The sequence below is a fragment of the Perna viridis genome, chromosome 2 (assembly GCF_037379345.1).
Source record: "Perna viridis isolate PV_CMFRI_1.1 ecotype Kerala chromosome 2, ASM3737934v1, whole genome shotgun sequence".
Taxonomy (NCBI): Eukaryota; Metazoa; Mollusca; class Bivalvia; order Mytilida; family Mytilidae; genus Perna; species Perna viridis.
In genome coordinates, this window is record NC_142446.1 from 47,284,727 (window position 1) to 47,312,443 (window position 27,717).

General features: G+C 30.8%; 1 protein-coding gene across 1 annotated transcript; it reads left to right on the top strand.

Moving 5' to 3' along the window:
* Window positions 1-938: 938 nt before the first annotated feature.
* LOC148625423 (U2 snRNP-associated SURP motif-containing protein-like) lies at window positions 939-27,036 on the top strand. The gene is made up of 24 exons (XM_088568948.1): window positions 939-1,030; window positions 3,626-3,724; window positions 4,477-4,591; window positions 5,285-5,406; window positions 5,746-5,834; window positions 6,326-6,468; window positions 7,141-7,211; window positions 7,646-7,811; window positions 8,181-8,398; window positions 9,063-9,106; window positions 11,301-11,405; window positions 12,591-12,657; window positions 14,796-14,977; window positions 16,638-16,800; window positions 17,569-17,648; window positions 18,016-18,103; window positions 19,070-19,177; window positions 19,872-20,019; window positions 22,469-22,594; window positions 23,508-23,592; window positions 24,072-24,195; window positions 24,644-24,754; window positions 25,069-25,178; window positions 25,477-27,036. Exons 1-24 carry the CDS (start codon window positions 968-970, stop codon window positions 25,589-25,591), a joined length of 2,742 nt encoding a protein of 913 aa, XP_088425074.1. The 5' UTR covers window positions 939-967; the 3' UTR covers window positions 25,592-27,036.
* The last annotated feature ends 681 nt before the right edge of the window (window positions 27,037-27,717 follow it).

A 27,717-nucleotide genomic window follows, 5' to 3' on the forward strand; every position in this document is an offset into this window, starting at 1 on the left:
AAGGAATGTTGCCACAGATGAAAGGAAAGTTGACAATTTGGAATGAAGAGTCATCATGTTTGTCGTAAAGTTTGGTCAATAGTTTTCCTTTACCATCGATTTCTAAGTGTAGGTAAAGATATGAGGCTGACTTCACAGTGTCTGTAGTATTCTTTATCTCAAGTTCTTTGGGGTAGATGCGAGATATCAAATCCCTACGTCATCTATATAGCGGAAACTGAGATAAAAGGATCTAGCTAAACGATAATCTTTCTTCCGGATCAGATCAGCTATAAAATTAGCCTCATCAGAGTGAAGGAATAGGTCAGCAAGTAGAGGAACACAATTTGTTCCCATTGTAATGCCGACCGTTTGTTGGAAAACGCGTCCACCACACTGGACAAATGTGTTGTCGATTAAAAATTCCAGCATTTTATAAACATCTTCTTCAGTATATTTGGAAGATGATTTGGAATTATTTCATACAAAGTATAAGGAGTCTCTACCAAGAACTATATATTTGTATCTAGGTGTACCATCGTTTTTTGGAAAAACAACGATGTATTATGTTTTTAAAATGTCGATAAACTGTAGGGAATTTGAGAAAATTGATAATTGAAAAAAAGTCATTTATTTGTCATTGCATTGGAAAAAAAATTCTCAACCGAGTTTTAAAAAATTAACAAAATCATGCAAATAACTCGCACGGTTCTCGAAATTTTTAACATATATATCATTTTGAAAATTGTTATTACATGTTTGTATCTTCATTTTTTCTAGAATTCAAGAAATTTACTATAAAAAAAATGAAGAAATTACCCTTAAGAAAAAAATATTAAAAAAACTGTATCAATCGGACGTTGTCATTATTTGTAATGAGAGTATTTTACACATTTAAAAAATCCCGTCTAGTTTAAAAAACAAACACGGAATGTTTTATCATCCGTAAATGATTAAACTTTTAGTTTTGAAGTGTGCGTGAACCAAAATGGCGGACAAAAGTTTACCTTGGGGTCTTAAAAATGACAAAATTACTCCTGGATCGGTTAAGGTATTAGAGTTTTGCAATATCATACACATTAAGCGACACTTCAACGAACGAAAAATATACATCCCCATATTATAGCACAAAAACGTCATACACAGTTTCGTGCAAATATATCCATGGCATTTCCCAGTGTGTGCATGGTCTTGCCAAATTACAAATTACTTAATGAATTGTTATTTTCATGTTCCCTCTTGACACATGCGAAGTCATATTTGTTATATTTAATGCTTCTAGAGGGAATATTTTCTATTTGGTATAACCTACAACTAATTCACTTGCAATTGAACCTGTTAAATTTATTTTTCACAGGCCATGGCTAATGATACTGATAGGGATTACCATGTGCTATAGTTGCATTTCTTTTTAAGATGGTATGTTGAGTGACTAATGTGTCCGCATTAAGTTTCCATCATTGATGTTGAAGTGTTGTCCACCACTTGTGGCACTTGAAACGGCATGAACAAATCTTCATTAGCTACATGCAGGTGTTTTGATTGACACGTTTTTTAGGGGATTTGAGGACCAGGGACTGAAATGGTACTTTGTTGTGATTTGTTGAGATTGCATATTCCTCATCATTTACCCCTTTAAAAGACAGAACAATTAATATTGTATTTTTAAAGAATTTAAATAACTCAATAATATCAGAAAAGTATGGACTGGTGATCCCATTTGAAATTGAAAATGCTACCAAAGAATTTTTTTAAGCTTGACCCATAACAAAAGAAGTTATCTTTTTCAAACAAAAGAAAATATTAATGTTGGATCAGAATCAAACTGCAATTGTTGTAGAAACTGACTTGGCAGCTGGACATGATTCTAAACCCCCCTTTAGAAAATACTGATGATGGTGGAAACATGTCATCTGGTCCTAAAGGCCCACTAAATATTTTCAAGATAAATGGGCAAAATGTAATTGTAACTAAACAAAGAAATAGGCTCTGAACTAAAAAACTAAAGCACTAGACAATAACATAATTATAAAAACTCAAACAACAGAAATGGAAAGTGATCTGATGTGATAATTTAATGACATTGACATATTATACAGTTACATACAATACTGAATAACAAACATTTCAACTCTTAATGAACAATTAATCAAAGTAGTCGCCCTGAGGTTGCTCACTTCTCCCTCAGACGACACCAAAAGCGAAGTGAAGTCGCACTCTCATTTTCAGACATCTTTCATGATCGGGACAGTACTCCATCTTTTAGCGGTATTTTGACCAGAGATAAATCTCTTCAGATAACAATTTAAACAAAAATGGTGCCTGTTCAAGAAATAAATTGTAAAAATCTTCGGAATCTATTAAATTTTTGGTTGAAAGCAAGTATTTTTTATCAGTTTTTTGTTTCAAACGTTTGAGGCAGGATACAGCAGTCTGTCAAGCAACTTTAGATTTTCCTAATTATTCCTGATTTTTCCTGAATTTTCAAGGGACACTCCCGATAACTCCTGATTTTGAACCTTTGCACCACAAACAAACAAATACATTTCATAGTGTCATACAAGTAAAACTGAATGTGTTTTGTGAAGAATGATATTGTGTATTCATTGGGTTGCTGTTTTACATTCAAATTGTGACTTTTCTTAAATAAATGTCACATCATGTAGGCAGCTATAGTAGGGATTTCCTTCTGTTTTTGTCTGTCTGTTTTATATCTTTGCAATGAAGACATAAAGTCCAATTAATATTTATGAAACTTTATACACTTATGGATCATGACATGAAATGTTATATTTTTGGTTTTTACTTAAATTACCTTATAGACCGAAATATGTTTTTGACCAAAATATTCAATTGAAATTTGCTTGTTCCTTTTCACTAGAAACAAGCTTTTTGACATCCTGTTGTGGGGAGAATAATGTAATAACTGGTGTTTTCTGCATGATTAAAAAAAGTTATTTTACAGTTGAAAAATGCCTGGTGGAAAACCAAAACTGATCAAAGTGTTGCTTCTCAAGTTGCAAAATTTCTAGAAATCGTTCACTTAGAGGGATGGAAGGTGGCCATTTTCATGGAATTTGTATTATTACATTACTTTTTATGTTAAAAAAATTCCTGATAACCTCCTGATTTTTTGAGAAAATTTTTTCCTGATTTCCCAATTTTTGGACCCAAAAGGTAATTGACAGACTGATAATTAATAAACAGTTTTTACTCCATCTTATGATAATTCATGTTTTATTGTTTATATTTTGTTACGAAACATGCAAGATAGTCATGCAGTTTCTGAGACTTGGGTTAAATTTTTCTCAATAATTTGGTAGAAACCCGAAAGCGTTTCATTTTGATCATCTTGTTCCGTAACTGAACAGTAAATTCTCCATATCAACAGAACATTTCTGAAGCTTGAGACAAGTTGAGACCGCTACAGTATGTGTCAATAAAGTTTCAGTCTTGATTTGTCATGTTTTGAACATTATCATTGATACTCTCAATCAATTTATATCAAAAGACTGGATATTTTGACCAAGAAATCATAATGGATTAAGTGGGATCTACAATTCAAATTATTATTCAAGTATAACTCTATGACTAGGGCTAGTTCTTGTAGTAAGTAATTAACACATTTATAATTTTGAATCCACAGGCAATTCCAGAAAGCAAATTAAAGGCCTTTGAAATTGGAACAATGAACATAGGTAAAAAGTCTCTTTCTAAACGAGAACAAGAGGAACTAAAGAAAAAGGTAAGGATAATTTTAGTGTGTCTGTTTTATGTTTTGTTAAGTAAACAAATTATTACCATCATAATATGTTGATTAGAAATCATACACTTTCATACTTTCAGTCATTTGTAGAAATGCATTTTAAGTCAAGGTGTTAAAAGTACACTGTCTAATGTGACAAAAGATACTTTTACTGGTTATGATTGACTTGTATAGGTAAAATCTGAAAATTGTATCAAAAGTTAGAAGTACTTGTCAGTTTGACTCAATGCAATAGTGAATAGAATATTGTTTTCAGTTATTTCATGCTTTATAATGTATCTCGTACAAACAAATATTTGGCTTATTTTGATATAGACTAATTCCATTGCTATATTTGTGTAGTAATAAACGAAACATAAGCCAGAATGTTTACTTTTGTGGATTCTCTGGGTAGTTTTTACATATTTTTACTGCAAATTACACTAAATTGATTGTGAAGGATTCTATGGATAATGTTCATAAAATACGACCAAATACACTGTTGACCATTCAGTAGCATAAACAGGTCTGATAAGCATACAGTTTTTAACAAGTTTAATTTGCTATTAATGAATGAGTTATTGGATGTATTTATTTTTATGATTTGGTCAATTTGGTCAAATGTTCTGCTTCATTCAAATCATAGCCATTTCAGTTGTGGCATTTGCATTAAAAAAAAAACAAAAAAACAACATTGCAACAATTGCCTAATTTACTGTTATTTATCTTTTATCCCAATAATTATTTTATAGGAAGATGAGAAGAGAACAGCAGAAGCCCTGGAAGATTTTGTTGCATCTTTTCAAGATTCTGGTAAACAACAAAAGATGTGGGTCAAAGGAGGAACAGTAAACCCAGGAGCAGGAAGTAAGTCATTTTAGAAGATGATTGTCTCAATGAGCTGAATAAAAAATAACCATGGGTTCCATTAAATGGTTTGTTAGTATGACATATTTGTGTTCCATTATTGGTTCATGCCCTGTGGTTTATCTCAGTTAGCGAACCAGACGAATTTGAAGAAGAAAGTTGGCTTGTACCAGTTAGTGGAAAACGAGCCCTGTCAATTCATCCTTTTTCACTATAAAGCTTTTTTTTTGGCTATTAGTCGAGGTTTATTTATCAAATCTTTCTTTGCAAATAGTTATTTATCATACTTTTGCCAGTACAATTCTGTTTTGATATCAAAATCCCGTGAAAAAATATTGACGTAATCTCTTTGCACGACATTTACCAATATGAAATAAAAAAATAAAAATTCTCAACAAATTTCCCCTGGTAGATAATGTAAAGATGAGACATTTTTCTTTTCTAGGCAAATATATCTTCATTAAGTTTATTGGCATCATTTGAATTATACTAATCTTTCTCTGATCAAAGAAACATACTGAACACAATTGGAAGGTGGACTTCCTCAATATACTCAAATCATTATAATGAATAGATAGGGTTGCACATACAAAACCACATTACAAAATGTATTAGGCAAATTACTATGTGATATTTAATATTGTTAATATGAACTTAAATATGGATTATGATGTTACTATGCTTATATTTCAGAGCATACACCAGATGGAAAGCCAGAGAAAAAGAAACAGATATATAAGCCCACATCTAAATTGGCAGAGTTAGCAGCAACATTCCAGTCAGTCAAAAAAGACCAAGCAAGACAAGAAGAAAATGTAGGGGTCAGATTTGTACAAATAGTTTTAAATACATTCATGATAAAAGAAAAAAAAACACATTTGTTTTCAAATTTATAATAAAAAAAGATAGAAAGTTATTTTACATGAAACAAGCACATAAAACAAATATGCAACTCAGTCATCATTAGAAACAGGGATCAGTAGGTGCACTTCCATGATAGTGATTAGAAAACACATGATTTGAAATTCCCTCCTTCTATTTTTTTTAATGTAAAAATGATGTGAACATAGACCATGCACATTCATACTGATTCAAAAGTATTTTCTTTAAAAAAATCCTCATAATATTAATATTTTGGCACATTTTTCTTTCAGTCTAATTCTGTGTCATATTCTGCCAAGAAGCCAAAGAGGGATGAGAAAAAGAAAAGTCAGTTAGAGCAATTCAAAGAAGAGTTAAAACAGTAAGTAGTGCTGTGGATATGGTTTGTAAATTATTATCAGATTTCAGGTCATTTCATGTTCATTTTATCATCCCTTTCACGTTCGTCGCCAGAATATAGCTGCAATATTGCTGCTTGGGCGTTAAACCCCAACAATCAATCAATCAATCAATCAGATTTCAGGTCCTTTGTGTTTCAGAAAACAGTTAATGGAGTGGTACCAGTGTTTGTTTCTGACAATAATAACAAGTTAATCCCCCTAAATTCTATATTTATATAAAAAAAAAATTGTTTACATTAAAGATATACAGAGAGTAAGTGTACATACAATCAATTGGTAAAAAAATATATGTGTTTATAACTAAATATCCTTATTTTAATGTCCATTAGTTTTTTTATGTTTTATTTTAGTAAGGAAATAGTAATGATAAAAAAAAACCATTAAAATATGCATTATACACATGTTTTGAAAAAAATCTGTAAATACATGTATTAATTATTTTAATTTATAGAATACAGAGAGAAAGAGAAGAGAGGCATAGAATAAAAAAGATAATGAGAGGAGAGATCCCTCCTGACCCTGGGGAAGCTGTAGAACCACAAGCAGTGTCATTGAACACTACAAAATTTGAACCATTAGGGTTGGAAGAAAAAAGTAGGTCAACTTGATGACAGTAGGTTTTTCAGGAAGGGCATGTTAAATCAATATTAAATCAATGTTTTATTTTAAATTACACAATTCAAACACGAGTGTCTTCCTTTTAAAAACAGAATTCCTCTTTTCCATATCCAGATATTTAATGTTCTATTACTTTTTTACCATATGTTTATTTCCAACTTTAGCCAATTTTTTTTTGTTGCCCTCATTAAATTATGTTTGTCTGTCTCCATATTGTATGTGACAGTCACTGCAATATAGCTTTTTAATAAACTTTTGTAAAAATACTAGCATTTCCAGTAAAATATTAGTTCTTATGCATCACATATAAAAAATATGTTTTCATTCTCAGAGTTTGTCTTGTCCAAATGCAGTCATGTTTTTTTTTTCAGTTTGAAGTAAGTTTTAGGATTGTAATGTTATGGATTATTTTTTAATAAACAGCGGCCCTTTTCACAAAAAATCATAACAGTAAAATTAGTCATAAATTGTGACGTCACAATACTTAACTCTATAATGACATCATAACTAACGACTAATTTTACACTTACGTTTTTTTGTGAAAAGGGCTGCAGAATCCATAGCCCATGTGATCATAGTTAGATGGTTCCATCCTTTAAATTGATTGTTTTATTAGAATTGTAATTCTTACCTTTTTTTTGGCAATAGGTGATGACCCTTATGCAGATCCCTATAGTGAAACTACTACCAACATCTACCTGAAAAACTTAAACCCAAAGGTACCATTTAAAAAGAAAGTGAAATAAGTTTTTAGTACTGATATGTTTATCAATGAAATCTTCCTTTTTTTGCTAATTGGAGACTTGCTTGACGGTGTTCAGACATTTTATTGCACTCATATACTGAGTATTTATGGTATCTCTCTAAAACAAAACCAACTGGCCTCAATCAGGATAGGATAGAATTGAATGTTTTTTGACACCATCAGACTATTTCATGTAAATTAGGTATACAAAAATATCAAAAGTATAATTTCTGTGATAATTTAAAAAGCTTTACACTGTAAATCATTGAATGGTTTAATGAAAGATAATCATCATAGTAACCAACATCATACAATGTGCAAGTCAGGCAGTAATATTAAGTAATATTGTGTAAAGTTCTATTATATATTCTCTCTGTATAAAATGATCTGCATTTGCTTTTTGTACAGATGTCTGAACAACAGCTTTGTGAATTGTTTGGACGCTATGGACCTCTTGCAAGTGTAAAAATTATGTGGCCAAGGACAGATGAAGAACGGGGACGTGGCAGAAACTGTGGCTTTGTGGCATTTATGAGCAGAAATGATGGTGATCGGGCTATGGACACCTTAAAGGGTAAGAGAAGACCCAGAATTATTTCCATGCTCTTCAATTTTTGAATTACATACTTTATATACTAAAATGCAAACCCAGAATAGATAAGTGTTATTCATAGAAAAAAGGTAAAATAATTAATGTTCTGCTATATGTATTGAATTTTTGCTTTGTTTTGTACTGTCTAAGTGCTAGTATTCACTAAGTTTTGCTCATCAAACTATAAATAAACATCTTTTTATTTTGTTAAAACAAGGTTAAGTAAAAAAAAAAACTCTACAAGCGATTCTTTAGCTAACTGATGAATTAGAAGTGTATTGATTATTAATTATTTGTAAATAACCATGCAAATGGTACTTTCTATTTTTAAACCTGATGAAATGATAATAGGAAAAGATGTGATGGGTTATGAAATGAAGTTAGGGTGGGGCAAGTCAGTGCCTTTACCACCACACCCAGTATACATCCCACCAGCATTAGCTGAGCTGACACAGCCTCCCCCACCCTCAGGGTTACCCTTTAATGCCCAACCTCATGACAGACGACATAGACGAGGGAGGGGATTTGGCAACATCCCACCCCCAGAAAAAGAAGAGGATATGGACAAGGTAATTTATGTGGTAAAATAAGAATATATAGTTCATGTTTTTAGTTGAGAGTAAATAGAGCAAAAGTGCATATTTTTTTTAAGGTTTTTCATAAGTAAAGTCATTTAAGTATAGATATGAAATGCTGTTTGGTAATGCAGCAAAAATTAAGGCACATCAGCAACACACGTTAGGACAGCATGGACATACAATTGAACTTAAATTGATCTTTAGACTATGCAGTAACAATACTTACTAATGTAAAGTTTTTCAATAGAAAAAGTGTTTGGAAAATTATGTGTCCTCTTTTATTTTTGGATGTTTTTTTTAATACTTTCATACAGTAAACTAACAAAGCAAATCAGTTTAAAAAAAAATGAAGAGTTGTATTTCATTGCATGCTATTCAGAGATCTTTGAACTAATATCTTTATGATCAAGCTTTGAAAAAAAAAACTGAGTAAATGAGATTTCAATTATTTTTTACAACAACATGCTACATTCCTCTGTAAATTTCATTTTTCATTATCATATTTCTTTGTAAAAATCAGATTTTCATTTTTGTTGTCTAAATATAAAATATAAAATGGTGTTAATATGTGAGATGAAAAATGAAATGTAAGAGGCTTAGTCTGAGAAACCATACTTAAACAAACTTATTTGGTTTTTCAAATGCGATTCTCCAGATTTTAGCCAAGGCAGTTGTGAAAGTGGTAATTCCAACAGAAAGGTATATTTAATTCTATGTTAAGATGGGTTGTTTAAGATAGGCAAATTGTTTTTGGAGTGGATGAAGAGAAAAGACCCAACTAATTGAGAAGAACAGAAAGGGAAACAACTATTCCAAGAGTAATGGTGGATTGTACAGGACTTCTACACAATTTCTTAAGGAGGTTAATTGATGCCCTGCTTGAAGATCAGGGTAGATTGCATTGCAAAATGATTATGTATGAAAGAGTGCAGAAATGAACAGAAAAATAGCTAATGTTTAAAGTTTGAAGTAATCACTATTATGAAAAGGTTTTTTGTAGAATCAGCTTGAGGTATGAGAGTTTGAAAAATATTTCTTCACTCAAGATAGTTAAATTTGGATTTTCTGCTTGTGAGCTTTATTATCATGTTAAAATCCTTATTAATTTAGTATTGAGAGTTGAGAAATATTTTAAATCAAAACTCAGCTGAAAGAGAAACGGTTTCTCCCATGAAAAATGTAGACAGTTAGGAATATATCTTTAAATGACAAAAAAGTGCTGGTTGGAATTCAATTGCAGCCCCTGTAGTTAAAAGTTGTGTGCATATTGCATCACTTACTGAGAAAATGGGAGAATTGGTTTCATATGCTTCATCTATGGAAATATTCCTTAATAACCATTAGTTAGTCTGCTGTTTTCTTCCAAATGAAAAAGGTTTACTAAACAACAGCCAGAGATATAAAAGTATTCTATAGATTATTTCATATTCACACCAATGACTTAGAAAATTTTATGAGAAACTAGAGATTACAGATATCTTGACAACTTTTCATTTAGTGTCGGAGACATAGTTGATCTCTAACATTAACTACATTTAGGTTCAGATCTGATTTCTTGTTAAATACATATTTGTAAAGGCAGATCAAAGACTTCTGCACTTTACAAAGCTCCTTCTGTTGAATGGTTCTTGGCAGCTAAACTTTGTTCAGAATGAATAGATCAAGGTTGTTTTAATTTAATGAGTTTTGATATATTTTATTTACATGTATATTGTGAGAACTTTGATCTGCCTATATTCAAGATAATGTATTTTCCTGCTTTACTGTTATTTTGTACTTAAGCAACAAGTTTCTTATGGTGTCCGTAATTTGATTTGCCATAATTTCCAACAAGAAAAAGAAAACAGTGAAATGCTTAATTTATTATTATCTATATTAAGACCATATATTTAAGATTAGGAAAAAAAGACATTCTGTTATGTTTTGTATCATTAATTGAATGCTTTTAATGATAATGAGCAAAGTTAATCTTAACTTTTTACAGGTTTTGAATCTTGATCTACAAAAATTGATTCCTATGATGTTGTGAAATATTTTGCAACTATCCAAACATGCATTGATGTTTGTTTTAGATGTTTAATTGTTTCTTGTCTTGCTAAATTTACTAAATGCATCTTGTTTGAATCTGGAGAAGAAAACTTACAGAAGAAAATGTATGTCCATAAATATCCTGTAAACTTTAACAGAAAGTTCTTAATTTTTTTTAATAAGCCATGAAATATAAGGAGAAAAGTATTATTTTGTTTAAACCAGAAACTTTCTATCTGTTCTGTTGATACACTATTTTTACACAACCATTTTTGGCTAGTTTTTTGCATAGTTAAATTTTGATAAAAAGAAAATGAGGATGATTCTACTAAGAATAACTAGAATTTCAACACTATAGAAAAAAAATAAGAGAATCAACAAGATGGGAAGTGAACATATATTTTGATATTAACTGCGTAAATGATTTGTCCTTTTCATGTTCTGATACAAATCCAAAATTTAGGAAAGTAATATTACTTGAAATTAGGAATTCTAAAATGTATAATTTTCTTTTTATATTCCTTTACCTTATTTATGATTAAAACACTGTAGTCTAAGAATCTTCTTATAATTTATGAATTAATTCATGTTCCTGGCAGTTTAATGTAGAAAAACACTAAATTTGAAATTCACATTACCGCTGGGACTTACATTAGTCTTGCCAATATGAAGGTCAAACACAAAAAGATGAACTTTACTGAATGCACGCATGTCTTTATTTCTAATTCATGGTGCTAATTAATATTTAAGTAATTTTACAGAGATAAAGAGAATAATATTATTAAAATATTTGTGGGTAACTGAACAACATTGTGGGCAACTTTTGCCCACTGACATATTTTTGGATTGGCCTGTTTGTTTTCAGAAACTTATTGTGTGTGATACATCGAATGATAGAGTTTGTTGTAAGAGAAGGACCTATGTTTGAAGCCATGATTATGAACAGGGAAATTAATAATCCTATGTTTAGGTAGGTATTGTATTTTTGTATGGATGTAGTGCTGAATTGCATGCAGCATGCAGTCCATACAAAATCACTATTCAGATTTATATTTCACTTTCCTACTTAAATCATGGTCTTGCAAGAAGTTTAAGAAATAGTCTTTTTAGGCAAATTAATAATTAATTCGCATAATATTTCTTGGTTAGGTTTCATGAAGAATCTAGATTTGAGAATTTCCTCAAATCCTTCCCTAACTTAAATTTCAACCTATCAGATCCTTGGAATAAATTATTTGAGGAATCACTCAAGGATTTGAGGAAAATCTCTTTTGAAATTTTTATATAAAACCCAGGCCTGTTGTATACATGTAACTTTAATTTCTTGTGAAGTACATTTTAAATCTCTATCCGAGAAATTGGACATGACTCATATTCAATTTAGACTTCTTGGAATGACATTTTTGCATGTCAGGGCATAATGGTTTTGTAATGTAAATATAATACAATATTGATAAATGTGAATAGAGAAAAATAAAACTTTGTTTAAAACAAATGAGGTACATTGGAAGGGGAAAGCATTTTTTAGAATATAGTTTTTGGTTGTAGTCTGAACTCTTGACAACTTGAATGAAATATGTAGATCTGGCTTTTTATGGCTTCTATGAGTCAGTCCCCTTTAAAAAGTGCCTTCCCCAGTACCCTTTTACTCAGTTTTAGTGGAAGAGTCCTTATTCAGGTTACATATTTAAGAGACCCATTACGATCCTGTTTTAGTGGAAGAGCCCTTATTCAGGTTACATATTTAAGAGACCCATTACAATCCTGTGAATGCCCTGTTTGTATTCTAGTTAGCTTACTATTTGCTTTTTATGGAGAAGGGACACCATTATCCTTGGTAAAGATAATGGTACTTTGTTGACTTAGCCTGTAGCAAACTGTGGTGTTGGTATTTAACATAACTTTTGCACATTTACTTTGTATTGAATGTGAAAGATTATGTATGATATTTTATCTTTGACAAGTATTGATTGAATCCAAATGTTTTTTTTTTTTCATGATAGAATTTATTTATTTATATTTTTATCTTAAGGCAACCTTATGGAAAAAATCAATCAGATATATATTCTATTCAATTATTCCCTTTTTAGTTATTGACAAAAACTATTATATTAAAAAAAACAACACATGTTTAGATTGAGATATTTAATTTTAGATTCCTGTTCGACAACCAGAGTCCAGCACATCTTTATTACAGATGGAAACTTTTCTCAATTCTACAGGTTTGTTTAATTATCTACGGTAGTTGAATTAATTTATTACACCCCCTTTTTTTTTGCTGGTGAAATCAAGTGATCATTTTTATACGCCCTTCTAAGACGGGCTGTATTATGGTATACTGTTGTCCGTCTGTTGTCAACACTTTGGACAATAACTCTAAAACATTTTCACCAACTTATATGAAACTGGTGAGTTGTTCATATCTATTGACGTAAGCTCCCTTTCGATTTTTATAAATTTAAGATTTTTCATTTCCATATTATGAATTTTTTATACTTAAAAAGGGGGATTTTCAAGTTTTCGGACAATAACTCAAAAACACTGTCATCAACTTTTATGAAACTTTGGTGAATTGTTTATATGTATGACATAAGATCCCTTTCCATTTTTATAAATTTCAGATTTTTCGTTTCCATGTTATGAATTTTTATACTTAAAAAAAGGCGGAAATGGCCAAGGAAATTTGTTTGTTGAAAAATCATTGAAAACAGACCATTTGTTATGATGATCGATTAATAAATATAAAAAGGTGCTTGGTAACCTTGTCAGAAAAGTGTTTTGAACAAGATAAAAATGTATGGGTGAAAATCAAGACAACAGACTTTGTTAAACTTGAGGTAGCCTTGATAGTGCCAAATTTTTCTAGTTGATCATATAAGTTCATTAAAAGTATTAGGACATGATAAAAGGGCAATGGGTGTATCATGCACTTAAAGCTCAGCTCTTAATTAAAAATTTTGCTCATTTAGGATCAAAATACCCTATTTCACCGGTTCATGTTGAGAACTTCCCTACTGTTTTGGGATGCTACACAAAAGTAAAGACTAAATGTAATTCCTTTCATATCATTCAACACATCTTATAGAACCCTTGAATATGTTCCTGTTAATTATTTAGCTCAATTGTATTCTATTATTTCTGCAAATAAAATGAAGATCTAGTCTTCAAGTAAACTGAAGATTTGAGGGGCTCATATTTGGCTTTGAAAAATGAGTAATAAACTTGCATTTAGGGAATGGAGTTCTTGCAGTAATGTGTCAAGAAGCATTAACTAAGCTAAGCATGTTCCATTTAACACAATTATAAGTCAAAATCTCCATCCGTTCTTTTATATTTTATGATTTCTAAACATGAAGTGAAACGCAGTGATTTTTACCTAGTATAGTTGGCAGGAAAATTCAAATTTATAAAAAGTGTCTAGTTTTGAAAATCTTGTATTGATGAAGGAAGTTTTTTTCTAAAGCTGAAATTGGTTCCATTTGAGTATATAATTATAGTGTAGGATAATACTGTGTTGAAATAGTTTTTAATGTGATTCCAAATTAACTTATGGACAGGTTTTAAAAATTAGGAAAAAGGTAAAATGGACAAAATTTGTAAATGCTTGTGAAGTTGGATACTGTTAAACTGTCGATTACAGATAAATAGTATTGATTGATATTCAGTTTATACATATTAGGAAAATCAGTTCTAAATAATATGGGAAGTGTAAATGTATGATTATAGTTTAATTTTGCATCATGTAATCTTTGAAATTTTGTTCATACTACAATTTCAACGAGAATATAAAAAAAACCCAGTGCTAACAGCGCTTTGATTCAGTCGTACACTTTATAATATGACAAAATCTTTTACATGTACATTTGTATACCCCATTGTGGGATTATATTTCAGATGGGAGAATCATGTACTTCTCTTTTAATGACTTGTTTATATTTTGACCATATACATGTAATTGCTTCGGTGGGGAAGGGGTATCTTTTAGTGAGCTTTGCTCAGAGTTTTTCTAGTTTGTTTACATGTTGTCTGATTTTTTCATCTCTGCATATACTGTAAATTTGGAAATTATTGGGATGTTTTATTATTGAACTAATGCAGTTGGATTGAAATTATATTGATAAAGAAACTTGCATGTTAAAATATTTATTATGGTCTAAAGGTGATTCTCTGGGTTTTACCAAAAAATAATGATGAATTCCAGCTTAGTAATGGTGATTTTCTGTCCATAACACACAGTAATTTCAAAATTGACAATAATAAACCTGTAATGAAATAATATTAAATTCAAGTATTTGGTCCACTAATTTATGACATGCATTCAAGTGTTGATTAGACATAAATTGTTGCTTATCATTCTCAGGGAGACACACCGTACAATTGGAGAACAGAGGAATTCAAAATGTTCAAAGGTGGTTCAACATGGAGACCACCAATAAAGAATGTCTATACACAGGGGATGCCAGAACATCTGATAAAGGATGCTAACTTTGAGACCCCATCTAAGGAGCCAGTAGGACCGAAGAAAGGATCACTGACAGATAGGTAAATCATTTAACTACTAATCTATGTAAATTTTAGTCAGTACCAATTGTAGAAGTGATTCATGGTGCGAAAAACCAGCCAAACTGATCTGTATTTTGAAGAAAACCATACATTAATCTCCCATTACCTGGCAGTTTTGTTGATAATCCAATCATTGTGTAGTAGAGGGCAGGGAATGTAAAGAATAGACCTAAATAACACAAGCTGATTGGCCAATAGAAATTCTGTATTTTTCTTTGATGTAAATTTTATGTTCCTATTTTTTTGTTCATGTGGTTATAGCTTATATACTATGCATATATGTGTCAGAGGTCGCGCTGGGCTTCGCCAGTGTCGCAATTTGCAATTTTTTATTTTATCTGGCGACAGAAATAGCCAGTTAGCGATTTTCTTTGCGCCTGGGGATTGTATATTAAAATTGACAGAAAGTCTATCAGCAATGGATATTCTCTCTAATTATACAAATGTGTTGACCCCTGGTCAGAGTTAATTGACCATGACCAATTTACGACTGAAGGCAATTAAAGGTAGTTAGACCAGACTATATCCTCATGGGACATGTCAATCAAATGTAAATATTATTGAGCCAATCAAAACTCTTATCAGGTCACAGGTAAACACAATAAAGGCCATGTGCATGTGGCTACATACAAGTTTCACAACCCTGTTTAACCATGTAATACATTCAGAAACAGACTTACCTAATAACAGAATAAATTAAAGCCAATTAAAAATGATTATCCCAGCAGGAAGTGTCTAAACACTTCGAAATGAAAGAATTGATAAAGGAAAATGGATGACATTTGTTTACACTTTGCCATGTGACTTTTTGGCGGGAAAATCGTAAACGAATAGAATGGGGATTCCCAAAATCTAATTAAAGAAATGCTATTCAGATATCAAGATAATTAAACAGGGATACAATTAATGTCTACAAAATGTAGTTTGCTAGAAATTTTATCACTTGAAAAGAAAAAAGATGAAGTTTTTTAAAAATGTAAAAAAAAATCAAATTATATTGTAAGATAAATTAGACCATTAAGCACGAAGGTGAACAAAAATGTTTTAAAATCAGGGACTATATGAGAATAGTAATATAAAGTCCTTGATAGAAGTAAAATACCTGTTTCTGGAGTAGTACTTTATTATTTTATGTGTATGAAAGTGACAGACTAGAGCTAAAAACCTGCTTTGGACATGCATCAAGAGTGAATATTGGGTAATGTATGTCATAAATGGAGAGGTTTTTTGATAATTCATCAGGGGACTTAATAGTGTCATATTTAAAAAAAAATAAAAAAGTATAATTGTTTTTGGCACCCTTTGGCTCTAATTTCTGAAAATTGGCAACAAAAAATGGCAGCTGACGATTTTTCTGGAGATAGAATTTTGGAAGCCAGAGCAGCCCCTGTGTGTAGTTTAAAACTATCTACATCAGGGTAGGAAACTCACTTTAATTCTTGCCCGTCCTGAATACAATTTTGCAATATATTTACTATATGGCTATTTAAATTTATGCTAAAATTAGCCAGCCCTGCCAAAAAATAGCCAGTCTCGGGCTGGGGGCAGGCTACTATTTCTAACTCTGCCTATATGCATGTCTTGAATGCTGAAGTAACTGTAATGTAAATATGGTAAAATGAAAATTATCATTATGTAGTCAAAGAGATAGATTAGAGGACATGTTGAGAGACCTTACACCAGAAAGACCTAAGATAGGTGATGCTATGGTATGGTGCCTAGATCATGCTGAAGCTGGTGAAGAGATTGTAGAATGTATTACAGAATCGTTGTCAATACTACAGACACCTATTCCTAAAAAGGTTTGTTTGCATATCATCATTTCAGGTGTCTCTTGTCAAGTTACAAGCACCACATTTCTACACTTCAGGTATCTATTGTCAAGTTGCAAGCACCACATTTCTACACTTCAGGTGTCTCTTGTCAAGTTACAATAATTGCAGCTGTAGAATGATATATGAAATATTTCGTATACTGTGAAAATACTATTTTTTTGTGGGGTACCAATTTTCGTGGTTTTCATGGGTAGGTCAAACCATGAATTTGATTCTCAATGAAAAGCAGTCTCTTTGGTGTGTATACTGAATCCATGAACTTGTGTTTCATTCCTAATCTACGAAAATTGGTATCCATGAATTAAAGTACTTTCACAGTATTTGTTGTTTTTTTTTAATGAATATAGTGGGAAAAAATTAAATGTTTGATTGTAAGACATGTGACATGTCTGGTATTTGTAAAGCTATGTGTATGTACTGAAACTTTTTTTGAAAGTTCTTTTCTATTGATTTTATTAATTAATGGGATGTAATGCTTTTGGATGTTTTTTTTATCGCTATTTTTAAAATAAAGTCTTTAATGTTTATATCAGTCTTTTAGCATCTCAAGAAAAGAACTGTTGTATGAGTGCTTTTCTTCATCACCTAAAGAATGGGTTATAAAATTCTTTTACAGGTAGTTAAATGGTAAATTGTTTACAGAAAATTAAACTCAAATTGAAACTGTTTTGACTTATTAAATGGAAAAAGAAACTTAAAAAAAATCATGAACTAGTGAAGTGTTTTACTTTTCAGATTGCAAGATTATTCTTAGTGTCTGACATTTTATTCAACAGTAGTGCTAAAGTACCTAATGCCTCATTTTTTAGAAAATGGTACGTATGAAATTAAGTCTAAGTTTCAAATGTGTGTATGTAATTATGCTGACTTTTAAATAATGGATTATAAATAGGATGATTTTTACCTGTGTCACCAGTGGTGAAAGCTTGGTACCTATATTTACCATTACAATTTTAACTGCTTATTTACTTCCTTTATTGCAAATTATGGCTTTTTATTGTCTTTTAATAAGGAAATGCTCGTTCTTTTAAAAAATGCAATCTGACTTTTTCTTGTTAGATAGATAGATAGATAGATAGTGCACATAAGTTTCTTTTTTAAACTAAATTTATTGAAATTGATTTACAAGTTAGTTTTTTTTAAATCAGTTCTGTCTTTTTCATAAAACATTTGTTTTTCTAGTTTTCAATCGAAGCTGCGAGACATATTTAAAGATATCCATGAGACTTACATTAGTATTGATGGAAGGTTGAAAGCTGAACAGTTTAAGGTAAACATTTGTGCAATGAGTTGGCAAAATCGATTAGGATAAAATCAAATATATATAGAAGGCTACCACAATTAAGGTGCTGGGAGTCAGAACACTGAAATAAAATTAATATATTATAATTATGTATTTCATAGAACCACACTTTACTTATTACCCATGAGAACTTAAGCAACAGTTACAATACTTTGATGTCATTGACACCCTTTTTTTAAAACTTACTGAAGTTTTGGGTATATAGAAATCATCCTGTCTGTCAGTCTGTCCATATTTTTGCAAGCATAACTCCTCCTAAATGGCTCAAAAGATTCAGATGAAATTTTATGGGAAGGTTTAGCATCATATGTACATGTGCTTGAATTTATATGATATAAAAGGGAGATAACCCAACTTGTGGTTTTACATGTAATACCTTGTTAGCACAATTCATCATAAACAGCTGCAAGTAATTTGATGAAAATTTAAAGGAAGATCGGGCATCATATATAGATGTGCATGAAAGAGTATAATTATTATGGGGGAATCAAAAGGAAAAGATTTCACATGTTAAAACCACATTTCTTGTTCATTTTATCATCAATTTCATGTTCATCGTCTGAATAGAGCTGAAATATTGCTGCTCAGACGTTAAACCCCAACAAACAAACCAACAAAACATAAGTGTAACTCCTACTTACATGCTAAAGGGATTTTGATGAAAATTGTTAGGAAGGTTATATTAGATGTAGATGTACAGGAATATAATTACTGTCAGTAGACTCAAAAGGGAGATAATCCTACTTAAGGGTTTTTAAATTAACATTCAACTCAAATTTGAAGCTGGGGTATCCTCTTTGTGAGCTTAGTATCAGTATTTCTAGTTTTGATTAAATTCATGAATGAAAAACTGTCCAGTGTTGATTTAGTCCTATTATTTTATGTGTATCAAAAATGTAGGAAAATGTTAATGTATCATTTTGTCTTTTCCAGCAAAAGGTGATGGGGTGTTTTAAAGCTTGGGAGGATTGGGCAGTGTATCCAAATGATTATCTTATCAACTTACAGAATATATTCCTTGGTCTGGTACCAAACACAAAGGTAACAGTCTCGCTTAATGATACAAATATGTATAAACATCAGTCACCTGAAAACTCTGGGTTTCTTGAACCCTTTTAATAATACAAAATTTTCTCCTGTATAATCAATGTAAATAACCTTGGATTTCTCAAATTTAAACTAAAGTTATTGTTGGTAATAAACCATCACCAACTCAAACTTTATGTAGTTATAAACATATTTTGGCCAGATTTCTGTAATATGCCAAATTACAATGTTCTTACTTTGCTAAGTGTAATTTCCTTGTCATCAAATAAAAACTGTCATCAATTTTAAACAAAACATTGGGATTATTTTCATTCCTATTACACAAAATCATCCTATATACAGAACTTAAATGAAAAAAAAATCATTTTTATACACCATCATTTCTGTAAGGGTATTATCGTATCATGCTGTCACTGAATGTCAGGCTGTCTGACATCATGTCAAATGATAACTAGGGATTCCAAACACAAAATCGGATTTATCATGTTCTTTAATGACCAATAGTTTTCTGAGATAGTTGGTAACTTCCAAATTTATTGCAGTTCATAGTTTTTGGTCCTCTTTATTTTTTTTCAAGACTTAATTTTGCTTGTAATAGTTCTAATCCTACACTCTCATAAATGTACAAACAAACTAAATAGCATCATATACATGTATACAAATTTAACTTTTTATCTATTTCTTAAAGGCTTTAGTAGAAGCAGCTGACTCTGATACTGAAGATTTAGATGGCGCCCCTCTAGATGATAATAAAATAAAGGATGAATCATTAGATGGCAAACCATTGGAGGATTTAGATGGTGACCCCTTAGGTGGAGATGTTGATGGTACTCCTAGTAAGTGCTAACAAAATGAAATTATGATATCGAGATACTGGAAAAATATTTACAAGTAACTGAGTCTTGAATTTATTACTTGTCCTACATATATTTAATGACAGGGCTTCCAGTTTATATGTTTATATGTTATTATATCCCATGCAGTGAAGTTCTGAAGGGTATGATGTTTTTGACCTGTCAGTCCATCTTCAGTTTTCCGAAATTTTTTTCTAAACACTTGATGATATTGACATGATTTTTGGTATATAAGTTCACCATGATAAGTTACAGGTCAAGTTTATGTTTCGTTTGGCTCTGATGATTTTAACCGGAAATTAAGGGCTTTTAAACTTAAAAAAAAAATCATTTTTTCTAAATGCTTGCAGATATGGACACGATTTTGTAGTATATAAATTCACCATGATAAGTTACAGGACAAGTTTGTAGTTGGTTCCGCTCCGATGATTTTTGCAGAAATTATGGGCCTCGAACTTAGCTAAATTCACTGGAACAACCATGTTTTGGGGCTTTTTTTTCTAAAGGCTTGCAGATTATGACATGATTTTTGGTAATAAGTTCACCATAATAATTTACAGGTCAAGTGTATGTCTTGTTCCGCTACGATAATATTTACTTTGGATTAACTGAAACTCAAAGAAATCACAGTCTGGAGTTTGAAACTACCATTCTGAGTAACAGAATTTAGTTTGAAGATAAAGGTCTAAAGCCTCAAAAACCACTCTTATTCTTTTTTTTATTGGGGTCCTTTCATGTATTTCTCTTATGAACAAATTTACTTGAAATATCCAACATTGGGATGCGTGGGGTATGTGAGCATGCTCACTAAGGTTCTTTAATTCATTCAAATTTCATGTACTTGACAAATTCATTGTGTAATGATGACAAACTATATGAAAATTTGATCAGTTTTCAACTACCGTATATACTCGCGTATAAGTCTGATTTTTTGGGAGTAAATTTTGAGTTGCTAAGAGGGGTTCCGACTTATAGGAAGATCTTTAAAATTCTAGTCGGAGCAAGTGGGAGAATCAAGGTATTGACACGAAAATTGACACCTACCTTTAACAGTCAGATCGGCGCCGTACTTGTGCATTGTAAAAGTCGACCTATATGTCATATTTGTTATTGTTGTGTATGCTTATAAAGTGATGAAATAAATGAATATTTGCAGTTTTATTTTTAATATGCCTTACAGCTAAACTATCTTTAAATAAAATTTGTATTTCTTGTATAGCTTCTCGTGTTTGTTATTTTCACTTGCATGTCACATAGTTGTTGAATATATCTGAATACCAAAAAGATGACATGAAACATGCCTAAGCGAAGTACTGTAGTTTACAAGTAATATTTGCAATGCTAAGAAATAATTGAAATTTAATTTTGAATTGTAATAAAAAGACGTTAAAATTATCATTATTGGTAATTTCATAACAATGTAACGATAATAGGTATGGTGTATATGTCAAAGAGAACCGTCTTGATGGATGATTACCAGGTAAAAAGGTGTTACAATATTAATGAGCAAACTTAATGGGTAATTTATTTATTAAAATCCTGTGATCTCAATAGGTGTCCAAGTTTCCGTTATAAAATTGTTCTTCACAGTTCTTAGTTTTCACTTATTCTAATCTGGTCATTAGTTGTATAAACAAATTATCACACTTGCTTGGGTCACCGGTAAACATTGATGATGACAACTCAAATGGCTTGTTATATTTATTATCTAAATCATTTCAAATATGTACAGAGCACTTTGATTTAAAAAAAAAACCAACCATATACATGTTTATGTTGATCGGACACAACGTACGCCCTGGATGTAAAAACTTCCGCAGCTTAAAACAAAAACAACAAAGACAAGATCATTCTTCACATTTTCCACCAAAAATTGTGCCCTTTCTTACAATTTCACTGATTGTTGTACCTATAAAAATTCAGTCCGACTTGTAAGTGGGTCAAGGCTAGATTCCAGAATTTTTGGGCTGAGAAAGGGGTATCGACTTATACACTAGTATAGATGATACAATAATAATACGAAATTATTTTGATTTTGAAATTGTAGTCAGAAAGTTAATATCTTGAAGGGGTATATAGGAATCACCCTATATGCACGACTGTCTGTCTACATATCTCTCCTAAACCTCTCAATGAATTTTGATGAAGTTTTATAGGAAAGTATGGCACCTTATATTTACAGATGGATGTGAAGGGAGATAATAATAAAAATGCTTGTAAAAGGAGATAATTCACTTTAAAGGGTTGTTAATAATGGTCAGGCTTCAAATGAAAAAAAATTAATGACAGATAACTGAAGTGTTTAACGTAATTTAAATCATGGAATGTGTTTTTTTTTATGTAAGCTTGCTTACCATTTTTGTAGATGTACTTTATTTAATATGTTATTCTGTCTGCTTATCAGTTGTAAATTAAATCTTTATAATTACAGTGGGAGAAGATTTAGATGGGAAGCCAATAGAATCTGTATCACCGACTAGACCACAAACACCTCCAGCTGCTAAGTTTGTGAAGTCAAAGTGGGAAGCAGTTGATGAAACTGAATTGGAGGCTCAGGGTATGAATTATAATGATTCTTTGTCTTCCCCAAGTACAATTCAAAGCATTTTTTTACAACAATATATATATTTGTAGTAGACTAAATGCTGAATGTAACATCTGGTTGCCCATATCGGAAATATTGGTCTTAATCTGAATTATTCCTTGCAAGTTTTCCTTTAATCTGCTAAATCTATAAAACTGGTAGACCAGTGCTAGGTTTTGGACATTGTGTAAAATTGTCAGTATACAGTTTATGTGTCAAGTTTAAGAAATTTTTGGCAAAGTTACACACAATAATCCCAGATACTTATGTTTTCAAGTCTAAAGCTTAGTTTTTGAAGTTAGACTAGATTCATCTTTGTCAAAAAATAACTGTTTATATCAGCTTTTAAATAATTTTCTGGCACAATGTAGTCTTGATAACTCAGCTCAGCCTGATATGCAGTCTTTAACTTACAATGTGATACATTCAGTATTTTAACTTTAGACACAGATAATTTCAAAATTTTATTTTACATGTGTATATTGTATTGATATCTCAATTATACCCCCGCTCAATGAATGGATGGTATATTGAAATCACCTTGTCCATTTGTCATTCTGTTCGGCTCCCAATGGGTAGATTGTTTTCAAATTTGTTCTGTGGCTCCATATAGATGGAGCATACATTGTGAGTAATTTGGTTGTTCTCTGTTATCAACTTCCAACTGTACCTTTGGGTAAGCCTTGTATTCAAGTTGAATTTTAATTTAATACCCATAATCATGTTTATGATAAAGGTAGGTGTGCTGACAACATTTGTATATTTGTCTACAGTTAACAAACATAAATGTAAGAATAAAAACTGTCATAACTTGAGTTTTTGGTGGAATTGCCTTGTTTTTATCTGAAGAATATCTGGAATTTATATATTTTATTGCACATTTTAGCCATGACTACATCAAAATGGGACTTATTAGAACAAGAAAATGATGAAAAACAAGAAGAAGAAATGGATGAAGACATTGATGGACAGTGAGTTTTTTACTCATATTTTTATTTTTTATACATAGAGTATATTATGATTGTTACCAATTATGATAAAATACAACCAAAACAATTTACACAAAAATATATTTTGTCAGTACATTTTCTTTTCCTTACTCAGTTATTATTAACATTGTATGTTAATTAAGAAGCTTATGATGTAGAAAGCAAATAAACAAAATGGTTTTATAAATCAATATTGCTAATCATTGCAGATAAATTTGACTCACTTCATAGAATAAAAGTACTGCACCAATTACACATCTGCCATTGAAAGTGTACATTTTATATTCCATCTTTCACTGAACATACAAACATATATGATGATTTGTAGCTTAGTAAAATGCACAAACAACATGATTAAGAGATTTTTCTTGGTAAATAGTCACTGTAATGGTGATATGTTCACATTCTTGACTGATATCAATTGTGAAATGTTATTATTTCAATATGAATTTGTTTTTTAGGCCATTAGAAGAAGGTGATGAGTCCCAAGTTAACTCTGATGAGGAGTCATCCTTTAATAGCAGTTTAGATTTCAGGAAACATGAAATGACAGAAGAGAGGAGGGCTAAACTCAGAGAAATTGAGGTAGTAATCGAATATGGCTCCTCATTGTGTAATTGAACAAGTTGAAAATAAAACATAGTTAATGTTAAAAGTGACTGGCAAGGGTCTAGACTAGCCCTCCTTGCCAATATTTTTGATTGGATCATTTAACTTCCAAGTACAAACTGTTCACTTAAATGTTGTAAGTTCATGGAAAAAATCCCAACTATTGTATTTATCTTATAAATGTGGTTGGCAATAGCAGCATTTCTTCTCTAAATCTTATGACCATGATACTAAGAGGAGATGTAATAGTAACAAAGAAGTTACGTTAAATTGTACCTACTTCTGTCTGACAATTGATTAATTATTATTTCTTGACTATTGAAAATTTTGACATATTTACAACACTAATCATAAGTTTTCTTATACTTGTAGGTAATTATGTCTGGGCTATCAGTTAAATCTTTTTGTTTTTAATCATTTATAGGTGAAAGTAATGAAGTACCAGGATGAACTTGAAATGGGGAAAAGGTCACGGAAATCCCATTTGTCATTAACACAGCAGGTTGAACATTACAGGAAAAAACTTTTGCAGAAGGTAACTTGATCAAATGATGTTTAGAATATTTATACTTAAATAGGATAGAGGGTTAGTTTTTTAAGTTTAATTACTATCACTTGCAGGTTAAGGATCAATATTTTTTATAAAATACAAATGCAAAGATATATTAAATTCTTATGCAGTGTTCATTCTTGACTCAACTGTTCAGGGTTTGAACTGTCCAGTCATATCTAGCTGTGCCCTGTGGAGCATTATAAATTTTATATTCATATGTTGTAACATTGATATTTGATAGCTTAATTGGAAAATGACGTTAGACTAAAGATCTTAATGTTTTATTCTTTGTACAGGAAACTACAGACTCCCCAAGAGAGGGAAGGAAAAGACATAGATCCAGATCAATGTCTCCTGCATTTAGACATATTCCTGACAGTCCAAAACGCTCAAAGAAGTCAAAAAGGTATTTTACATGTGCAATGCTGGTTTTGCAAAAATAATGGCTTTTTTTTTTTTTTTTTTTTTTTTTTTTTTTTTTTTTTTTATTTTTCTTTTTTTTTTTTTTTTTTTTATATATGAAAGTTTTCTTGTATGTATTGTTGCAGGTGGCAAAAAAATAGAATCTATTATGAGTGAATAACTAGCATAACATTTTAATGAAAGTATCTTGCATCTTTGTACATATATATAGAACAATACATACAGTCTTTTTAAATTTTTAAACAAGAACACTAATATGTGAGTAATTTGATATTTTTCAGTCCTAAGAGGTCAAGGAAGTCCAGATCAAGGTCACGAACTCCAAGAAGAAGGTCATCGTCAAGGAGTCCATCAAGACATCGTCACAAACACAAAAAGAACAAATACAGAGACTGACACAATTAACTCTTTGTTACAATTTACAATTTTTAATTACTTCTATCTTGCCAAAATGAAGGCAGTAAGTTACTTTTGGGCTTGAACAGGCCAAGTGATACAAATTTTGAGGCAAGATAGTGCTACACCCTTGAAGTTAAGAACTACTGAAGTTAAAATGGAATCTGAAAGACATAGATCTTTTACTGAATGCAGCCTCAAACGTTCATTGGTAAAATAGAGGAATGAACATCGAAAGGTGTTATCTAATAATATTGAACTATATTTACCTAAACATCTGACAGTTGAAGTTATGCAGTTCATTCTTGTGTTTGTAAGATTCTGCTTTTGTACTAAAATGATGTTAATTAACTGAGCTCTGATATTTTATTCAATTTTCATGTATGATTATGATTTTCAATTCTGTTCAATAGATATTCTAGACTATCCAATAGTTATTGAACCAAATACAGATTAAAGGCTGTAATTTTGGAAGTCACATTAACTGTGTGCATTTTTATCTTAATAGATTAGTATTAGCTACCTATAAGGGATAGGAATAAGAAATTTGTCCAACTGGTCAAGCAGGCAAAATTAAACTGCCAGCATGCAGGCATTGTTTGACTTTGATATGCCAGTCATAAAATTTACTTGCCGCAGGCCGGTAGGTGAATGCTTATTTCGACCCTGGCCATGATATAGAATACAGATGGTTTTTAAAGTGTAGGATTTTTTTTTATTGGTAAATAAGTATTATTTGAAAGTAAATATTTTTCTGTAGTTTGACAATCAAGTTGTAAAATCATCTCAAGGTTGTCGTAAATATGTTGAAATGATTATAATGATTCACCAATACAAACCTGATTTATTTCTACTTTGAAGTAAAATTCTGCTTTGTTTAATCCTGATTTAATCATACCAATACTTTTTTTGCTGTATATTTACTTCCAATTCTATCAGTTTTAATTGGCCCCAATTAAATCAGGACTGCTAATGCAACAGTGAAGGAGACTTTCAGTTAAAATGAAATTTTTGTGTTTAACTTATTATATTATAGGAAAAAAAATCTTGACAAAGGCTTAAACATTTTGAATGAATCAAATAAATTTAGTTTATCAAGAACTGTTAATTTGTATTTCAGCATAAAACTAATCAAACATTTGATATTTTTGTAACATTTTGTTCTCAATTAAGAAAAAAAATAGTAACATTTTCTCGTTCTACATTGATGATATATCTAACCATTTTTTTTATTCAATACACACATCCTTTTCCATTTGAATCATGTTTGTGAATGTTTCTGTGTGTTCAAGTCTACTTGTGGCATTATGTTTGAACGGACTATGCTGTAATGTCTTGTTTGAAGTTAATTTTTATCTGGTCTATAAGTATTTATTGACAAGATATTAAATAGTAATATGATTATATAATTAAGTTGGTTTATGAAATACAACCACTAACTATTGTGTTGTCTTATTAACTGCCTCTGTGGTCTTGTAGAAATGTGCTTGCCTCGACTACTTTGTCAAATGTATGATTAAATTAAATTAATGATTACAGCATTTCTGAAAGTAATTGATTAAATTAATTATTACATTGGCAAGTAATCATGATTACATCTGATTACAATGAATTTGTAAATAACTACAATGATTGAATGATTGACAATCATTTTACTCTTTTTTTTGTTGTTGACATGATGCATTATCCATTGATACCAATAGAGGCTTTAATATTTCCATTGTAATCATAATATAATCATAAAGTAATCAGAATTACAGGGTGTTTTGAAAGTATTTGATTAAATTAATTGACATGTAATCAGATTTTTGGCTGATTAATGATTACAGTGATTACTTGAAGAAATGAAATCAATTACAGCTGATTAACAATTACAATTACCCCATCTCTGAGTCGTTTGGCTTTTATTTCTATTTCTGTCTGTCCGTCAACTCTGTGATTCTTGTGCCCGTTGATTTTATTACGTGTGCATTTTTCAAAGTGAAATCTGTACCCAAATATATGGACCAAGCACATAGATCTATGCAATGAAGCCAAATCTATACTTTTATTTATGTGACTAATATATGAAATCCCAGATATGCAGGCAATCCTTACCATAGTCCCATATATAGAACACACATTAT